At 36.6% G+C, this 16,331-nt stretch overlaps 1 protein-coding gene across 1 annotated transcript in view; it reads left to right on the forward strand.

The window, feature by feature from the left end:
* Positions 1–2,952: 2,952 nt before the first annotated feature.
* Positions 2,953–16,331, forward strand: part of STT3B (STT3 oligosaccharyltransferase complex catalytic subunit B) — a 75,163-nt gene continuing 61,784 nt past the window's right edge. Inside the window, exons 1-2 of the mRNA XM_032237070.1 lie at positions 2,953–3,802; positions 14,155–14,263. Coding sequence (XP_032092961.1) covers positions 3,522–3,802; positions 14,155–14,263 — 390 coding nt within the window. The 5' untranslated portion in view covers positions 2,953–3,521. The remainder of the gene's footprint in view (positions 3,803–14,154; positions 14,264–16,331) is intronic.

Genomic DNA, 16,331 nt, shown 5'->3' on the forward strand with positions numbered 1-16,331 from the left:
CAAGAGCATGGGGTAAACATAGCTTTATGTACTTTAATTAATGGGGTTAGGGATCCTGGGTAACTATGATTATTTAATTTAAGCAGTAAATTCAAATGAACTTTTGCTCTAAGTGTACTCTGTTGATGATGGAAGCCCAAGATCCAGTCTTGGAAAAAGTTACGCTTAAATATACAAAGTTAACCTGTTCACCATGTAATTGCCAACTGGTATGTCCCTGATGATGTTTTCCATGATTTTTTTATTTAGATTTGCTAATGGAATAGGCAATAGGAACTGAATCTTCTTAACAGCTTACATAATCCTACTTGTGAATACAATAATAAAATAGTTGTTCCCATAAAAGGGGAATTAAAAGGATCCTAGTAATTACAGGCCTATCAGTCTGATTGACATTGTAGCAAAAATATAAGCTAGGTTCCTTTTGAATAGAATTGAAATTTGGGTAGAGGAAAACCATATCCTCGCAGAAGAACAAGCAGCGAATTTACTATCGACAACTGCTTTGTCTTGAACCATCTAATTGCCAAATATGTCTATAAGAGGAGACTCCTGTTTGCTGCTTTTGTAGACCTCACAGTATTGTTTGATATGGTAAACAGAGAAGTACCATGGAGTAAACTGACATCTCTTAAAATATAATCTAGGCTACTGGCTTTGATTAAAGCCCTTTACACAAGTACCTGTTTTAGGATGCCGTATGGGGTTAATGGAGCTATGACTAACAGGATTCACTAACACAAATAAAGGGGTATCCTGGCCCCATTTTTATTTAGTTTATATATCAATGACTTGCCAGAGTTAATGAAGGATCCCATGGTAAATATGCCAATGATCCTAAATACATACTGTAGCAGCTTGTTCTATGTTGATATGATTGATAAAAAAATTGTCAAAGTGCAGATTTCCTAAATGCTATCCAAAATTTTTGATATGTCACAGTATGCCAATAATCACTGGGACAACTATAATTGGTTTAGAATTAAAATTATAATTCTTTATTGGCCAAGTGTGACACACAATGAATTTCCTCCGGTGCATAAGCTCTCAGTGTACATATAATAGTGATAAATAATTTTCATAGTCATTGTAAAAATACATTTATCATAAAACATTAGATATAACACTTAGTGATAAGTCATGGATACTAAATACGCAAAATTTAGATAATAAATCTTGGTTATTTAGAGATACAAGCAACAAAGTTATAGTCACAACTATTATTGAAAAGTATTTGAAAATATTAATGGCAGCATATGTCACTAAGGTTTCATGAGTTTTACATTCTGCTTTAGCTATTTATGTAATTCTAACCACAATTTGAAGTATTAGTTTTGTCTAAAAATATGCCCTTAAATAGCATATGATCTGGCAATTTCAGAAAAATTCCAGAGAAATTGCTTTGTCTAATGTGTTACCCAGTTATCGAATCTTTTCTCAATCTTCCCAAGAAAATTGCCTGGCACCAAAGTACTTGTCAGGCCTGCAGCGGTTCCTTTAAGAATCTTTGGCCTGCCACACTCTTATTAAGGGGGGGATTTAGCAAGGGGTAGAATATGTTGTTTTCAAAATAAAAAATTCCTTCCTAGAAGCTCAAGGTCATCTTTTGTCTCCCAAACCTTTACACCTGACCGAAAGCAGTTAGGGGTAGATGCCAGCATGGAAGAAGAAAATTGGACCATGTGATGATGGACTGTGGGTGTGGGGACAAGATCATGAACTTTTAACTGGGTGGGATTCTGATGTAACTTCCAGAGTTGGAATCCCACAGCATGATGCCAACATGCCTGCCTTATTAAATTGGAACTTTAAGCATAGTTATGCCTTCGACTCTGATTTAATTCTACATATTTGGAATGCTGACAGTACTTTTCCTTCCTTCCTTCCTTCCTTCCTTCCTTCCTTCCTTTTCTTCCTTCCTTCCTAGCAATGAAGCAATTCTATGTTTTTATTCAACTACAAGCAGCCACATTCAAATATTCCTTGATGTTCCATTTATTAGAATTAATTTATATACTATACTAAGTTTTTCACCTGAATAGTTTTATTAAATGAGCAATTACAAACTGGGTGAATGAGAAACTAACATAGTTATGTATATTACTAGTTCCTGCTCTGTGAATTTGATACACTGAAAAGGATCCTATACTTCAGTTTAAATATTATTACACGAAGCTGAGCACCAACTATTGTGTGAAGCATCTCATTTTGTCCTTATTAATCCTCCGAGCTGGCTGTTTAGAACATCATTTCCCATTTTAACATCTCTGGAGTGCAATATGGACTTCAATTTCCAGAATTCCCAGCAACAGTCCTTCCAAAAAGTTCCTGGGATTGGAAAAGATCTGTATAAGGGTTACGCAAGATTTCTCCCTCTAGCTCTATGTATCCTATGTAAGGTAAATGTAAGGATATGATTCTGTGTGATTTTTTTTTCAAAGTTGCATTTTGCACTAAGCATGGCAATACTTTTAGCGTCATAATAGCCTTCTGTGCCGTATTTCAGTTTCTTTTATAGCTTCGGAAAACAAATATACAGATTTTGACGGGTATATCTTCAAAGTTTACCATGACAACAGGAGGTGGTGAGCAGACGTTTGACAGATTCAAAGCAACGATGCCTAGAAACTACAAACACCAGTATGCCTCGGGCTTCCTCGCTAGGAATACAGTAACGCATCTACTGCAGCTCCTTCAACTCCAACGGCTAGCCCAAAACGTCAGCGCTTAATTTCTCACGTGATGGGGGGAAAGCGACTTTACTCCGTCACCGGTTAACGTATCAGCCAATGAAACGATTCCACTTAGCACCGTTTTTTTTTATAATTGTGAAAAATAATAAAGTCACCGCCTTGCTGTAGCCGCGCCCTATGGTTGTCGATCGTAATTGGCTATCGCTATGTCCTTTTGAAGTACCTGTCGTTCTCTGACAGGTTAATAGGAAGATCTTGACGAAAACGGAGGAGAAAGCTCCTCGCCGGCTCCTCCCAATGAAGCGTCAGAGATCGCTCGGGCCTCAAGCCTCAATTAACCGTCTTAGTTTCTTCCCCGCCTCCTTTTCTCACGCGCCGCCCAACGGCTGCCTACGGTCCCGCGCTTTATTTCTCCTCCCATTTCGTTTTTCTCGACCTTCTCGAATGCGTTCTTGAGCCGATTCATTTTCACGCGGAAGCAACTTTTGTCTGTCTCTCCTCTTATTCTCATACCCACGCCTTATTTCCCTCCCCCCACCGGATCTCTTTCTTGCGCGCCCGCGCTGCTTCAGTCTCGCGCCCGTTCTCTGGCGCCGCATTGGGATGTTGGCGGCCGCCGCCGCAACGGGCAGTAGTTCCTGGTTCGCTCAAGAAGAAGCGGTGGCAGGGAAGTGCTTCCCCCACCAGTGAAAAGGGCGCGGAAGAAGACAGTGATTTCATCCGCTTCCCCCGTCTTCTTTTGCAGAGCGTGCTGAGGGAACGAGGTGGCTTCTGCTCCTCCTTCGCTGCGCGTTAGGCGGAGAAAAAACGAGGAGCCCGGGGACCAACATGGCGGAACACTCAGCCCCCGACCAGAAGCACAAGTCCGGTGCTGCTGTCTCGTCGTCATCTTCAAATTCCCAAGCGCTGGCCAACAGTCGAAGTGGTTCACTGGCGGTTACCGGCGCCTCAGCTGGAGGAAGTGGCCTGTCGGGGGGCCTGTCGCAGCCGGCAGGCTGGCAGTCGCTGCTTTCCTTCACGATCCTTTTCCTGGCCTGGCTGGCTGGTTTCAGTTCCAGGCTCTTCGCAGTCATCCGTTTCGAGAGTATCATACACGAGTTCGATCCCTGGTAAGAATTAGAGACGTCTGAAACGGACTGGTGCTGCTCCATGCGGCGGTGGACGACCAAGCGACCGCAGTTAAACTGAGGAATAGGGAAGTAGGTTAATGGGAGAGCTGCGGGTGGCCCTTGAGAAGATGGGGGAAACCGAGATAAAATAAGAATTTTAAATACAAATGAGGAAAAATTATGGGAGTGCTTGGTGAGAGGTGGATGTGCTCTGCGGTGGTACAAATGGAAGGGGGGCTGGGGAGGGAGAGGTGGCATGTGAAAATATGAGCCGGAGTTGTTTTTGAGAGTGCCAGGTGGGATGGTGGAAAAGCCAACAATTGTTAGGTTGAGATAGGTATTAATTTTAGATTATCTTGTGACTCTGCCAAAACACCCGAGACAGTCTTGTCTAAGCTTACGACTTGAATGCGTTCTGCTGTTGGATCAAGAGGCCCCAAATCATTTTCATTTCTTCATTGGGTAAAACTTGTGCAGCGTTGCTGTAATCCTCGCTGCGGCATAGAGGAGCGTGCGTTTGCGTTTCTGTATGAAGCAGACCGGAATAGAGCAAGAAAGCAGTAGTTAAAAAGCATTGGACGCTGAAGGAGCGGGATCTTTTGCAATGAACTATTGCGGGATGAGCAGAGTAACCGGGCGGGGGGACATACTGTGTACAAATAGACCCGGTTCACATATGAGATAGTTATTCCCTTGATAGCCAAATTTCTCCTGCAATTTAGTAATGAAGTCAGTAAAATTTCTTACAGAAGCAGTCGGACTTTTAACTTTATGCTTCACCTCCACCCATCCACCCCCATATTGTGAATTAGTAATAACATTGCAGTGAATAAAAAAAGAAAATGAGTAGGACTTTCATTTTAAGTAGATGTATAATTTATTGACACTTATTTTTATAATCACAAAAATGGTCCTTTCTTTGTAACTGAATTTAAAATTACAATTTCCATTTTATGAAGTATGATTTTTACATGCCTGTATGGCAGTTATAGAAAATATTACTTTGATACACAAAGATGGAAAGATTTTATCTTATCTGCAAGCGAAGAATGGTAGGTAAAAATGATGGAACTTGCTGACATAGCTAAATTAACTTCTATAATAAGAGAAAAGACAATATCTGTTTTTATGGCTAACTGGAAACCCTATAGACTTTTATATGAAGCACAAAGAAATGAAAAATCTTTACTAAAGTTTGATTCATTATACATCAGATCTTGGCCAGAATAGAATACACCAATTTGATGTAACTTCCTCCAGTAATTGTTATATATGGAGATATTATTCTGCATTATTTGCCCTAGACATTTTCTTGACACAGAACAGAATCTAATACTTGTGATGAGCTCCAAGCTTGTAGAATTATTTCTATCAATAAGTTTCTGTGTTTCTGATTTTATACTTTAATTACCGAATTGGAGATAGTTGCCCCATTTTCCCCATCTTCCCCCTATAATAGATTGCATCATCTATTTCATATCACATTTTTACCTGCCATATGGATTGTAGGGCAGGCTGAATTTGAAGTATTGAAAAGACTGCTGCATTATTGTACATACATGTAAAGATGTACTTTTAACTTACATTTTACAAAAACTAGTATAGAGGAGTTAAATCCATTCTATTCTGCTGTGTTTTTTTTGTCAAAAATCCTTGAACTTTGTACTGAGTTGGGAATCAATGCTTGTATCTTTGCTCCTGGGACTATTCCAGTTAGATCAGTGGGGAAAATGGCCTGTAGAAAATATTTCTGAGAATAGGTGTAGTGTTAGAACAGTTGGCTCAGATGAGAAATCATTTATTTATTAAATAAATTAAAATTCTGTTCAAACAAATCATGTTGCAGCAAACTTAAACTTCCATTTTATCACTATACTATTAGCATAATAAAGTAGACAATTCTGTTCTTTGTTTAATTTGGCATTTGAATTGAAAAGCAGTTATCTTACATCATGAAGTTAAGCAGAGTTTCACTATTAAACAGATGTATAATTGCTTTATTAGTTTTCAGAAAATACTTTCTATAACTCTGTAATATTCAAGTAACCATGTCAAAGTAAACATGTCAAATAGTTTCCTTAGTACTGAGGATCACAGGTAGGAAAGATAGTACTGGATAAATTAAAAGATACAAATCATTCCACTAATTTATTTCTAAATGCTTTGATGCCTTTTTATCTTCTGCCAGCCTACTGCTTTGGTTGGTAGCATTAACGTTTGGGGGCTATTTCTCAACATACTAAAATAATTAGTTATGAAAATTGTATGTGAAAAAATTGAGTTTTTTAAAAAAATGATCTTTAACAAAAGATTAATACATTGCATTATTATGTAATCAAATATATTTGACATATTTAATAGGCAAGAACAGTTGGAAACAAGATGATACTAAGCGTAAGTTCAGAGATAAATAAATTATATTTCAAAGCAGAAACAGTTACAAAGAAGCTGCCTGCTTTTTGTCTTAACATTCTTCACATACAAGACAAATAATTAGGTAAGTTCATCATATAAAATAAAAAAGGTATTTCAGAAATCATAAATAACAGTTTATAAAGCAGTTTACAGAGTCAGCATATTGCCCCCAACAAACTGGGTCCTTATTTTACCAACCTCAGAAGGATGGAAGGCTGAGTCAACCTTGAGCCTATCTGTGAGACTCAAACTGCTGAACAGCTGGCAATCAGCAGAATTAGTCTGCAATACTGCATTCTAACCACTGCTCTTATAATATCCTTTTTTACAACCCTGTAATCCCTTAATCCTGACCCTACATAGCGTTTGGAGCAGATTTTTTTCTTTCACTCTAGGAGAGAAACATCTGCTGCTACCCACTCAATCTTCTGAATGGGAGGTGAGAGTCTTCGCCATTAGGTCACCAAGCTGCATAATATATGCAATGCAATGCCAAATACAATCTGACTATGCAATAAATCCTAATAATAATCTAGGAGGCATGCTAATCAGTTGGTATGACATGCCCACAATAAATTTGGTGTGATATAATGTGAAAGTATTTAAAACTAGGATGGCTACTTTTAATTTCAATGGGCAACTTTGAACAAGCTACACTCTTATTTTCAGCAATGGTTTGATAAATCATTGTTTATTGAAAGGACATTGATGGATTGACATAGCACCTTAAACTATAAATCATAGCTAATATAGAATGATAGCTAGATTAAGAGTTCACACACTAGTTGATCTGTAACATCGAGAAAAATGCAATGTAAACATTTAAAATTGATTCCAAAATGTTTCTGTACGTTAATTTTGTGTAAGTTATCCAGTACTGCAATCTTAATGTACAGAGGTTTTAAGATTTTTAAAAATATTTCTTTAACTACTTTTCTCTGTAATCGTTTTAGATTTAATTAAAGACTAATCCATGCAGCTTGCCAATGAAGACATTCTGTGAGTCATTTAAGAGTTGGTATGCCATATATTGCCAAGCTCTTGATTCATATGATTGGGTACTTTCTTGGTTACCCTGTGTGAACTTTGATATTATATTCAAGACATTAATTGGAGTCATCTCATAATGCAGTCAGTAGACCATTTTTCTAAGGAAAACATAACTTTCATAGGTATTGGGGATGTTTACATCAGGGAGTTAAGTGTCCACTTAACTATAGTTAATCATAACAGTTAAGGTATCTGTCAATGGTTTCTTTTCAGTATACCATTCAATCTTAAGTAGAGAGAGAACACTAAACCGTGGGAAGATCTAATTTCCTAATACAGGAAACCCGATATACTAGAGGTACTAAAAGAGCAACTCTTATTCATCCCATTGTCCGTATCTGAAAAAGCAATAGGTTGTTCAATATTGTTTCAACAGCTAAAGAATAGCATATTCATAAATATTTTGGTCTTACATCTTTTAAAGTGTTTTATATATTAACTGTAGGAAAAACAATCACAATGGAAAAATAATGGAACAATAATAAAATAATTAGCATTTAGGTTAGCAATTCACAATTCTTTTCAGGTTAAGGACTGACTGCCTCACTTGCTAAGGGCCACATTCCAAAAACAGATGGGCCAAAACATGTCCAAAATTAGTTTAATTTCATTTATTTTTAATAACGTTGATTTAGTATATTTAATTTTTTCTATATTTAACCATTTTTGCCAATTGTTAAATTAAAATGACAACTTGTTGAAAACTTCTGAATCTGTTTAGAACTTCAAGATTTTTGATGACAGCATTTGGCCTAACAAGTCTGTGTATCCAATAAGAAGCAAAGTAGGAACCTACTCAGGATTAATTCTATCTGTTTCAATTTTGATATTAAATAATATGGTTTGTATTTAGAATAAAAATAGTGGCGTCCCCAACTGAGATACAGATTTTTTTTAAAAATCTGACCAAACTCAGTTTCTCCTAATATGTTTACCCACAGCTGCAATTTGGAGAAAACAATAATTGTAATTTATTTAAAAAATTCAAAGCATTCTACAGAATTGTAGTTTCATTATAGATCTCTCCTCCCAGATAATACAAAATGAGAAGTTATACCATTTATATCACAGTAATTCCATGTTTAATTATTTTGACTGAAAATGGATGAGTTTGTCTTAGTAATTTACATTGTAGAAATCAGTTTATACATATAGAATCTTTTTCAGTAACACTACTCTTGTACAAGGAGAGTATTAGGTAGCTTCTATTTTCAAAGTGAAAATGTTGAAAAGTTAATTATATTTTTATAATTGAGACTTGTTGTAGAAAATATAATAAACTTTCAACTATAAACTTCTCTGTTTGACCCCCCCTCCCCAAAAAGCTGGATCTCTATCTACACATCTAATTTTGAATTTTGACCTTAGTTACTCTTTACATTTGCTATATTTTTGTGCCTATGATGGTTGTTCTGAATAATTTAGATCTTTTATTTATCCTTGAGTAAGTGTTTGTATTTAGAAATAGCATTATAACAATAGCACTTAGACCTACCATATTTTTCAGAGTATAAGATGCACCCTTCCCCCCCCCCAAAGAGGGTGAAAATCTGGGTACGTCTTATACACTGGATACAGCATTTTTTACCTCCCAAAACCCCACCCCTGGGCATCCTATTTTTTGCAAAAATGAATGTGTAGAGTGCTCCTGGAGGATGAGGAGGGCAAAAACCCAGGGCCCCCCAGAAGCACTCTACATAGGCCTCCCAAAGCCTATGCATGTCCTGTTTTTTGCAAAGAAAGGGTCCATTTTTGTGAAAAAGGGGCCATTTTTAGCTAGTTTTTGCCCCAGCCACCAGGAGCATTTTGCAGGCCTCGCAAATTCTCTGCATGCCCTTTTTTCACAAAAAATGAGGCGTGCAGAGGATTTGGAAGGCCTGCAGAGTGCAAAAACATTTTTTAAAAATATATATATTTCTTCAAAATCTTGGTGAGTCTTATAGTCTGAAAAATACGGTATATATCTGTTCACAGTGCTTTATAGACCTCTCTAAGCAGTCTATAGTGTCAGCATATTGCCCCCAACAATCTGGGTCCTCATTTTATCAACCTGTGGAGGATGGAAAGCTGAGTCAACCTTGAGCCAGTGTGATTCGAACTGCCAAACTACTGGCAGTCAGCAGAGGTAGCCTGCAGTATTGCATTCTAACCACTGCACCATCACGGCTCTTTAGATGAAGTCTATGCCTATTGATTCCTTTGTATTGCTATTGCATAATAGTTACATTTGAATGTGTCCTAAATCATGATCACATAATAGTTACAAAAAGGAATTATCTTCTATTTTGATTAATCGATTTATAAATTTTCTGAACAGCAACTGAACTAAACTGGTTTGCAAATTGCAAATAACTTCAAACCATGGTTTTTGAAATTGACTTTTTAAATTAAGTTAACTACTTCAGTTTCAGAGATAAGGTAATCTGTGGTTAATTGAATTAAAAAAAATTCTAAATGCCACGTGGATATATTTAAGGTAATTGAGCAAACTAAACCTGAACTGGAGCATATTCCTATGAAGATGAACTTCCGTGTTTAAAAATAGTAGTTCATTCAATTTTGAAAGTAGCTGGTTTTGTAAAAACTATTATTCAGTTAATTGTTAAAAGTAAGATGTTCCATTGTCTTATCTGTTTTTTGTTGTTGTTGTTGTTGTTTTTTAAATTCTCCATGCCTTTAGCAGTAATGGAAACTTTATTGATTGTTGCATTTCCATGTAAGTAAGTACGCAAGCGAAATTGATTACATCATGTCAAATGAGAAAACCATATTCTGCAATTGTACTATCATCAATTGTTTTTACGTTGGAAGTTACCATAGAATGGTACAAGCTAAAGTACAAATAAAAAGAACATATGAAAATGATAGACATCACAAAAAACCAAAATGCAGACTGATAAGCTGTTAGAGGAAAACAGCAATTTTGAGATTAATCTATCAATCGCTTCAGTCTATTGCAAGATTTGGAAAAGATGAACATTATGGACCAAAATGAATGAATAGTTAAAAACATCCTTGCATCCTTGAATAGTTAAAAACACCACCACTAGAAAAACGTACAATCAAAAATCTCTGATGAAATTATTGGTTTAATTAAAAAATGATGGACAGTGAAAAATACCATAAGATTCACTAATAAACTGGAGTATGTTGAACTTTGCAAGACGATAAGAAAATGTATTCAAGAAGAAACACGTCAGTTTTGCATGAAGCTTTTGAAAAAGGCAATTGAGTAAAACCAAGGGGTAGAAGAAAGTGCAAACTTATAAATACAAGAAATAAGGTTTTTGCATTAAAACATGAGAATGATTTTGTGTGTAGAACTAGACAGGAAATATTAGAAATAATTAGAAAACTATTCAGAGCTATACAGAGATCAAGACCACTTAAATGTAACAATACTTACAAAAGAGGAAATGTCAAATATCCTAATAAAGGCAGTAGCCTGCCATAAAATCAATGAAAAATGGCAAAGGTTCAGGAAACAACAGTTGAAATACTGAAAGTTGGTGGCCACAGAGATATCTCAGAAAAGAAAAAATACCCAATGCATGGTGAAGTGAATCTTATATACAAGAAAGGTACCCAAGATGATTTAAAAACTATTACCCAATAAGCCTTCTTTCAGTCATCTACAGGATTTTCACCAAGATAATAGCAAAAAGAATATTGAGAACATTAAATGATGTACAGCCAAAGGAGCAGGCAGGGTTCAGAAGTGGCTACAGTACAATTTGTTGTTCAGCAAGTCACTGAAAGACACAACGGGTGCATCATACCTCTGTATGTAGCCTTCATTAACTAGTGTTTGACTCAGTATTCCAGCAAGCAAGCAATAATGAATACATTGCTCAACTAAGGCATAGATACTGCTTACATAAATTTACTACAATCAATATATAAAAAAACAATGGCAACAATTTGCCTTAATGATCTTAAAGTGGAAATCAACATAGAATGAGGTGGACGACAAGGCAATGCAATATCTTCTATCCTTTTCTGAACCTGCCTTGAAGAAGTATTTTGAAAATTAGACTGGGCAAAAGATGGAATAAAAATCAATGGCACCTATTTGTAGATAATGTTGTTCTCTTCTCACAAGGCCCAGAAGAGCTATAAAGACATGGAAGAGTTGCATTTGGAAAGAGACATGCTTGGCATTACAAGATAAGATAGAAAGACTTGCACATGGATTAAAGAACAAACAAAAGTATACAATCTCACCAAGAGAGTAAAAGAATTGAAATGGAAATAGGTTGGTCACATAGATGAAGAAATGATTACAGGTTGACCAAAGCAGTGATAGAACTGATCCCATTTGATTAAAAAAAAAAACATCCACGAAAGACACCTAAAATAAAATGGATTGATGACATCAGCAAATATTGCAGGCCCAATTGACAAAAGAAAGCTCAGGACCATATTGGTTGTAAACATGCGGAAATGACTTGAACCTGCAGTGGATAGACAATAGCTCTGATGATGATAGCATCTATTTAAAATTGATTCCTTGATAGACCATTTTCTAGTTAGCTATTGCCTAAAACGTAAAATTAATGGAATTAACATAATATAACATTTAATTACTCCATTATCCACATTTCACTAATATTTTGTAAATAGAGAATAGAAAAATGTCTTTTTATATGTAATATAACTGACCTGGATTCATTCAGAAGAGATTATTATGAATACTGTACTTCTAACGGTCATGTACTGTAGAATGTATTGTTCTTACAGGCAGTTAATGTTCTCTGAGACAATAGGGTAACTCTTACATTAACATTATTATGCTATAGATAGTTATGCATATTAAATGCTTATTACATTAGGTTAAAAGAGCAAGATAGTCCTTGAGTAACGGAGCCTGCACAATACTGTAATAGAATAGTCATTAAATGAATAGCTTATTAACCATCCCACCTATTTCCTGCTGTCTCCAATGCATTTGTTGAACCAACACACAAGTTAAGTGGAGCATGAGTTGCCTTGGTTTGGACAGAATCTGAGATGCCTAATCAAGGCACAAACCTACTGCATTGGGCCTCCCAAGGCCTCTCCCTATTACCTGAGATACTCTGTGCTCTGCTTCTAGAAGTCCCCAGAGCCTTTTGGGCTTCCTTCATACCCACACTGTCACAACTGCATATTTACCTTTCGAAGATACTCAGAGGTCAGGATAGATAAGGTGAGCTGTCCATTTTGTTGCTGGGCAATGTGGCACAATTGAAGAGAAGAAACCCTGACGGTTTTCCTTTCCCCGTTAGATTTAGCTCCCCTAGCATTAGCTGTGCTAGCATAAAGCTAGTGGAACTAACACTGGGAGAGCTAAGACTAGCAATAAAAGGGACATTGGCAGGATTTTGTCTCAATTGTTTCATATGGCCCAGCAACAGAGAAGACTTACTTTCTGGGTCCTTCAAAAGGAAAGCGAGTAAAAGGTAATTGGAGGTGGAGAGGAGTGGGTAGAACTGGAGGGATAGCAAAGCATACCTAGTGCCTTTCGGATTAGGGTGGGGGAGCAATAGTTGGAGGATGCACTTAGCATTTCTGCAAACGGTCATAATGGTAAATACCTTTTGTGGGTTTCTCCAATTAATATTTTTACTATTGTGATTTGAGTATGTCAGTTTGTACAGCAACGGGAAATTGCCATTTTTCAGAATCCTCATTACAATTAATAATTTGTTGCTTCTTGGGAATTTGACGTTTAACTTCAAATACAAGTTAAATGTGTTATAGTAAGACTCAAAAGCAGATTCTGGCAACTGAAGTCCAATCACCCATCAAATTTGGCAGCTGTGGGAAAGAATGCAAAGACCAATTTGATGATATAATAAATATAAAACCATATCCAGATTAAACTGTCCTCTTGATCATGGATGATGTAATTTTGAGAAAAAATATTGAAGTTGTTATAGATGTTTTATACAGGGTTGTAGAACTTATTCTCTCTTAAAAGCTATATAGGTGGTCTTCACTTCTCTCTTAAAAGCTATATAGATGGTCCTCACTTAACAACCCTACTTGGGACTGGAATTTCTATTCCTAAGCAAAGTGGTCATTGTGAGCCCTCGCAAGACTGCATTACTTAGTGATGATGGTTGCAGTAGTCTCAGTTGCAGTCATTAGGCCAGAACTATGCTATTGTTGGGCCAGGATTTCACTAACATACCTACTTGCAGCACCACCTGCCAAACTAGATATGGCCTCCAATGGCCCTTCCAAGATCTCCAAATCTTATTTGCATGGCAACCCCGTGCTCATTGCCTTAGACTTTCTTCTCTTCCCAGATAACTTATATGCTTTGGGGTTGAACAGAAACTGGGACTGTCAGGGTTGCCATTGCTAAGTAATGATAATTGTGTTGCTTAGTGACAGAAATCTTTGTCCCAATTAATGTTATAACCTATGTTCCTTTCTTGTTTACACAACTAGTTGCAGTTCCATTAAAGTTGCAGGCCATTAAATTACTTCTGTAAGCTCATTATCTTCTGTCCATTTGTCCTATAAGAATCAGTATTTCAAACTTCTAGAACAATTCTAGTTGAAATCACTTTGGAATTTGGCAGTTAAATCCTGCCCGAGTATGTTTCGGGAGATTCATATTAATAAATACTGTCTTTTCTTTTCCTTTGACTCTGGTCTGAATTGAATTGATCCTGGTAACTGCCTGAGCAAGATTTCTAAGCTTTCTTGATAAGATTTTGGAAATGGTTTGCCATTGCCTGCTTTCTAGTCTTGGAAAAAAGCAACTGGCCATATTTTATTTTAATATTAGAAATTCTAAGCATTAGTTCCTCAAAGAGCACTATACAGATTTGAACATTTACCTGAAGTGACAGTTAATTAGTAGGGTTTTTTAACATCTGGTCTACTTTTTCTAGGTTTAACTACAGATCAACACATCATCTTGCATCACATGGATTTTATGAATTCTTAAATTGGTTTGATGAAAGAGCATGGTATCCACTAGGAAGAATAGTTGGTGGAACTGTGAGTATCAGAAAAAATATTCAAGTTCTTGGCATAAATCTCTTCAAACTGGACTCTATTTAAACTTTTTATATTACTATTTCAATTTCTAATTTGCAGTCAAGAATTTTATATGATACTCAGTTTTGATTTTTTTAAAAATTAAATCAGATATGGATTCAAATTTCTTCATAACAAGTATTCCTTTAAAATGAATTTTAAATTTATTATAAAAATGTTAAAGATTATTCTCTCACCTCCTAGTTCTCTTGTTACTATCCATCAGATCTGTTAAGACATCAAATTAGTTCATAGTACAACATTCTTACAATGTGGATAATAAAATTACTTCAAACATTTAAAGGCTTGAATAGTAGATATTTCTTATTTACTGTCAAATATATACATTGGTATAAAAATCTATAACATCTCTCACTAAACAGCAGAGTTGATTAATTTGGTTGATCAGGCTACTTAGGCAAAAGTTCCTTCCACCCTTACACTAAGTATACATTTCTGTTAAAGTTGCACACTCTATGGAAAAGAGCAATCATATCAAATGGAAGAAATATACTATTTTTCAGAGTGAATAGTAATATAGAAATAATCCTTGTTTAGCAACCACAGTTGGGATTTCCAACTCAGTCTCTAAGCAAAGTGGTTACCAAGTGAAATTGTGACTGCGCTTATGATCTTATTTCAGTTTTCTGTAGATATGTGGTCAGAAATGCACAGAAATCACCACACTATGAACATTCATAAAATGAAAACTACATATACTAATAGTAATCACTACTTCACTAACATATTTCACAAAATTCCAATACTATAAAAGGAATCCTTTTATGGATTTCATGATATTCAAAAATTTCTTCATTTTTTTATATTATGAATTTTTTTTTGCAGAGAATTCAGATAAATATCTTAATATAATCTGACGGATACAGGTAGTCCTTCATTTAGAACAGTTTATTTAGTGAGAGTTCAATGTTATAACAAGATTGAAAATCCTTATGACTTGCAACATCCCCATGATCACGTGATCAAAATTCAGATGCTTGGAAATTGACTCATATTTATGACAGTTGCAGTGTCCTGGAGTCACATAAATAGTTTTTGCAACCATCTGACAAACAAAGTCAGTGGGGAAGCCAGATTCACTTAACAGTTGTGTTACCAACTTAACAATTTCAGTGATTCACTTAACAACTGTGGCAAGGAAAGTTGTAAGATTGGGGAAAATTCACTTAACACATGTTCCACCTCAGCAGAAATGTTGGGCTCAATTCTGGTTGTAAGTCTCGGACAACCTGTAGATAGATCATGTAGGTCAACGGTGTGAAACTCAAGGCCCGCAGGCTGTTTAGATCTGGCCTATGGGGCCAGGCTTGAAATATCAAAGGATTGGACCACAGTGCCTCTGCCAGCCAAAATAGGCCATGTGCATTCCTGCAGTCCATTTTCAGTCTCCATGGCCTCCTGAAGCGCTCTGCAAGCCTCCACAGCCTTCTAGAGCACTACCGGCCAAAAAAGGGCCGCTGGGAGGCCTCCGTGAGTTCTATTTTCGACCTCCATGGACGTCTACAGCATTGCTGGCTGAAAACAGGCCTTGCGAGCCCCCCACCACCCATTTCTGGCTGTCAGAGTGCTGAAGGAAGCCATGGAGGCTGAAAATGGGCCACTCGGGAGCCCCACAACCCACTTTGCCTTCTTTACCTTCTCTTTAGAAGCATCTCCCAACCAGAACTAGGCACCCTCCAAGATTGGGTTATCCCCCTCTCCCCATATTTCCACCCAAATATTAACCAGGCTTAACTCTGCATAGCTTCTAAATCCAGATAAGGAGAACCAGATACTAAGCTTTGAACTACTGAAATAAGTATTATATCTAATCCTTGAGACTGCCTCGGGAAGCTGACCTAATTTTTCACATTTAATTCATTTAACATTTGTTCTTTTTTTCTTCTCCAAAGATAGTGTCTAAATCATTTGGCAGCAGCATAATGCCATAAATACAGTTGCGTCAAAACTGAGCAGGACCCAATACAATGTCTATATCCATGATGGCACATGTAGGCCACCTGATTTT

The sequence above is a fragment of the Thamnophis elegans genome, chromosome Z (assembly GCF_009769535.1).
Source record: "Thamnophis elegans isolate rThaEle1 chromosome Z, rThaEle1.pri, whole genome shotgun sequence".
NCBI lineage: Eukaryota > Metazoa > Chordata > Lepidosauria > Squamata > Colubridae > Thamnophis > Thamnophis elegans.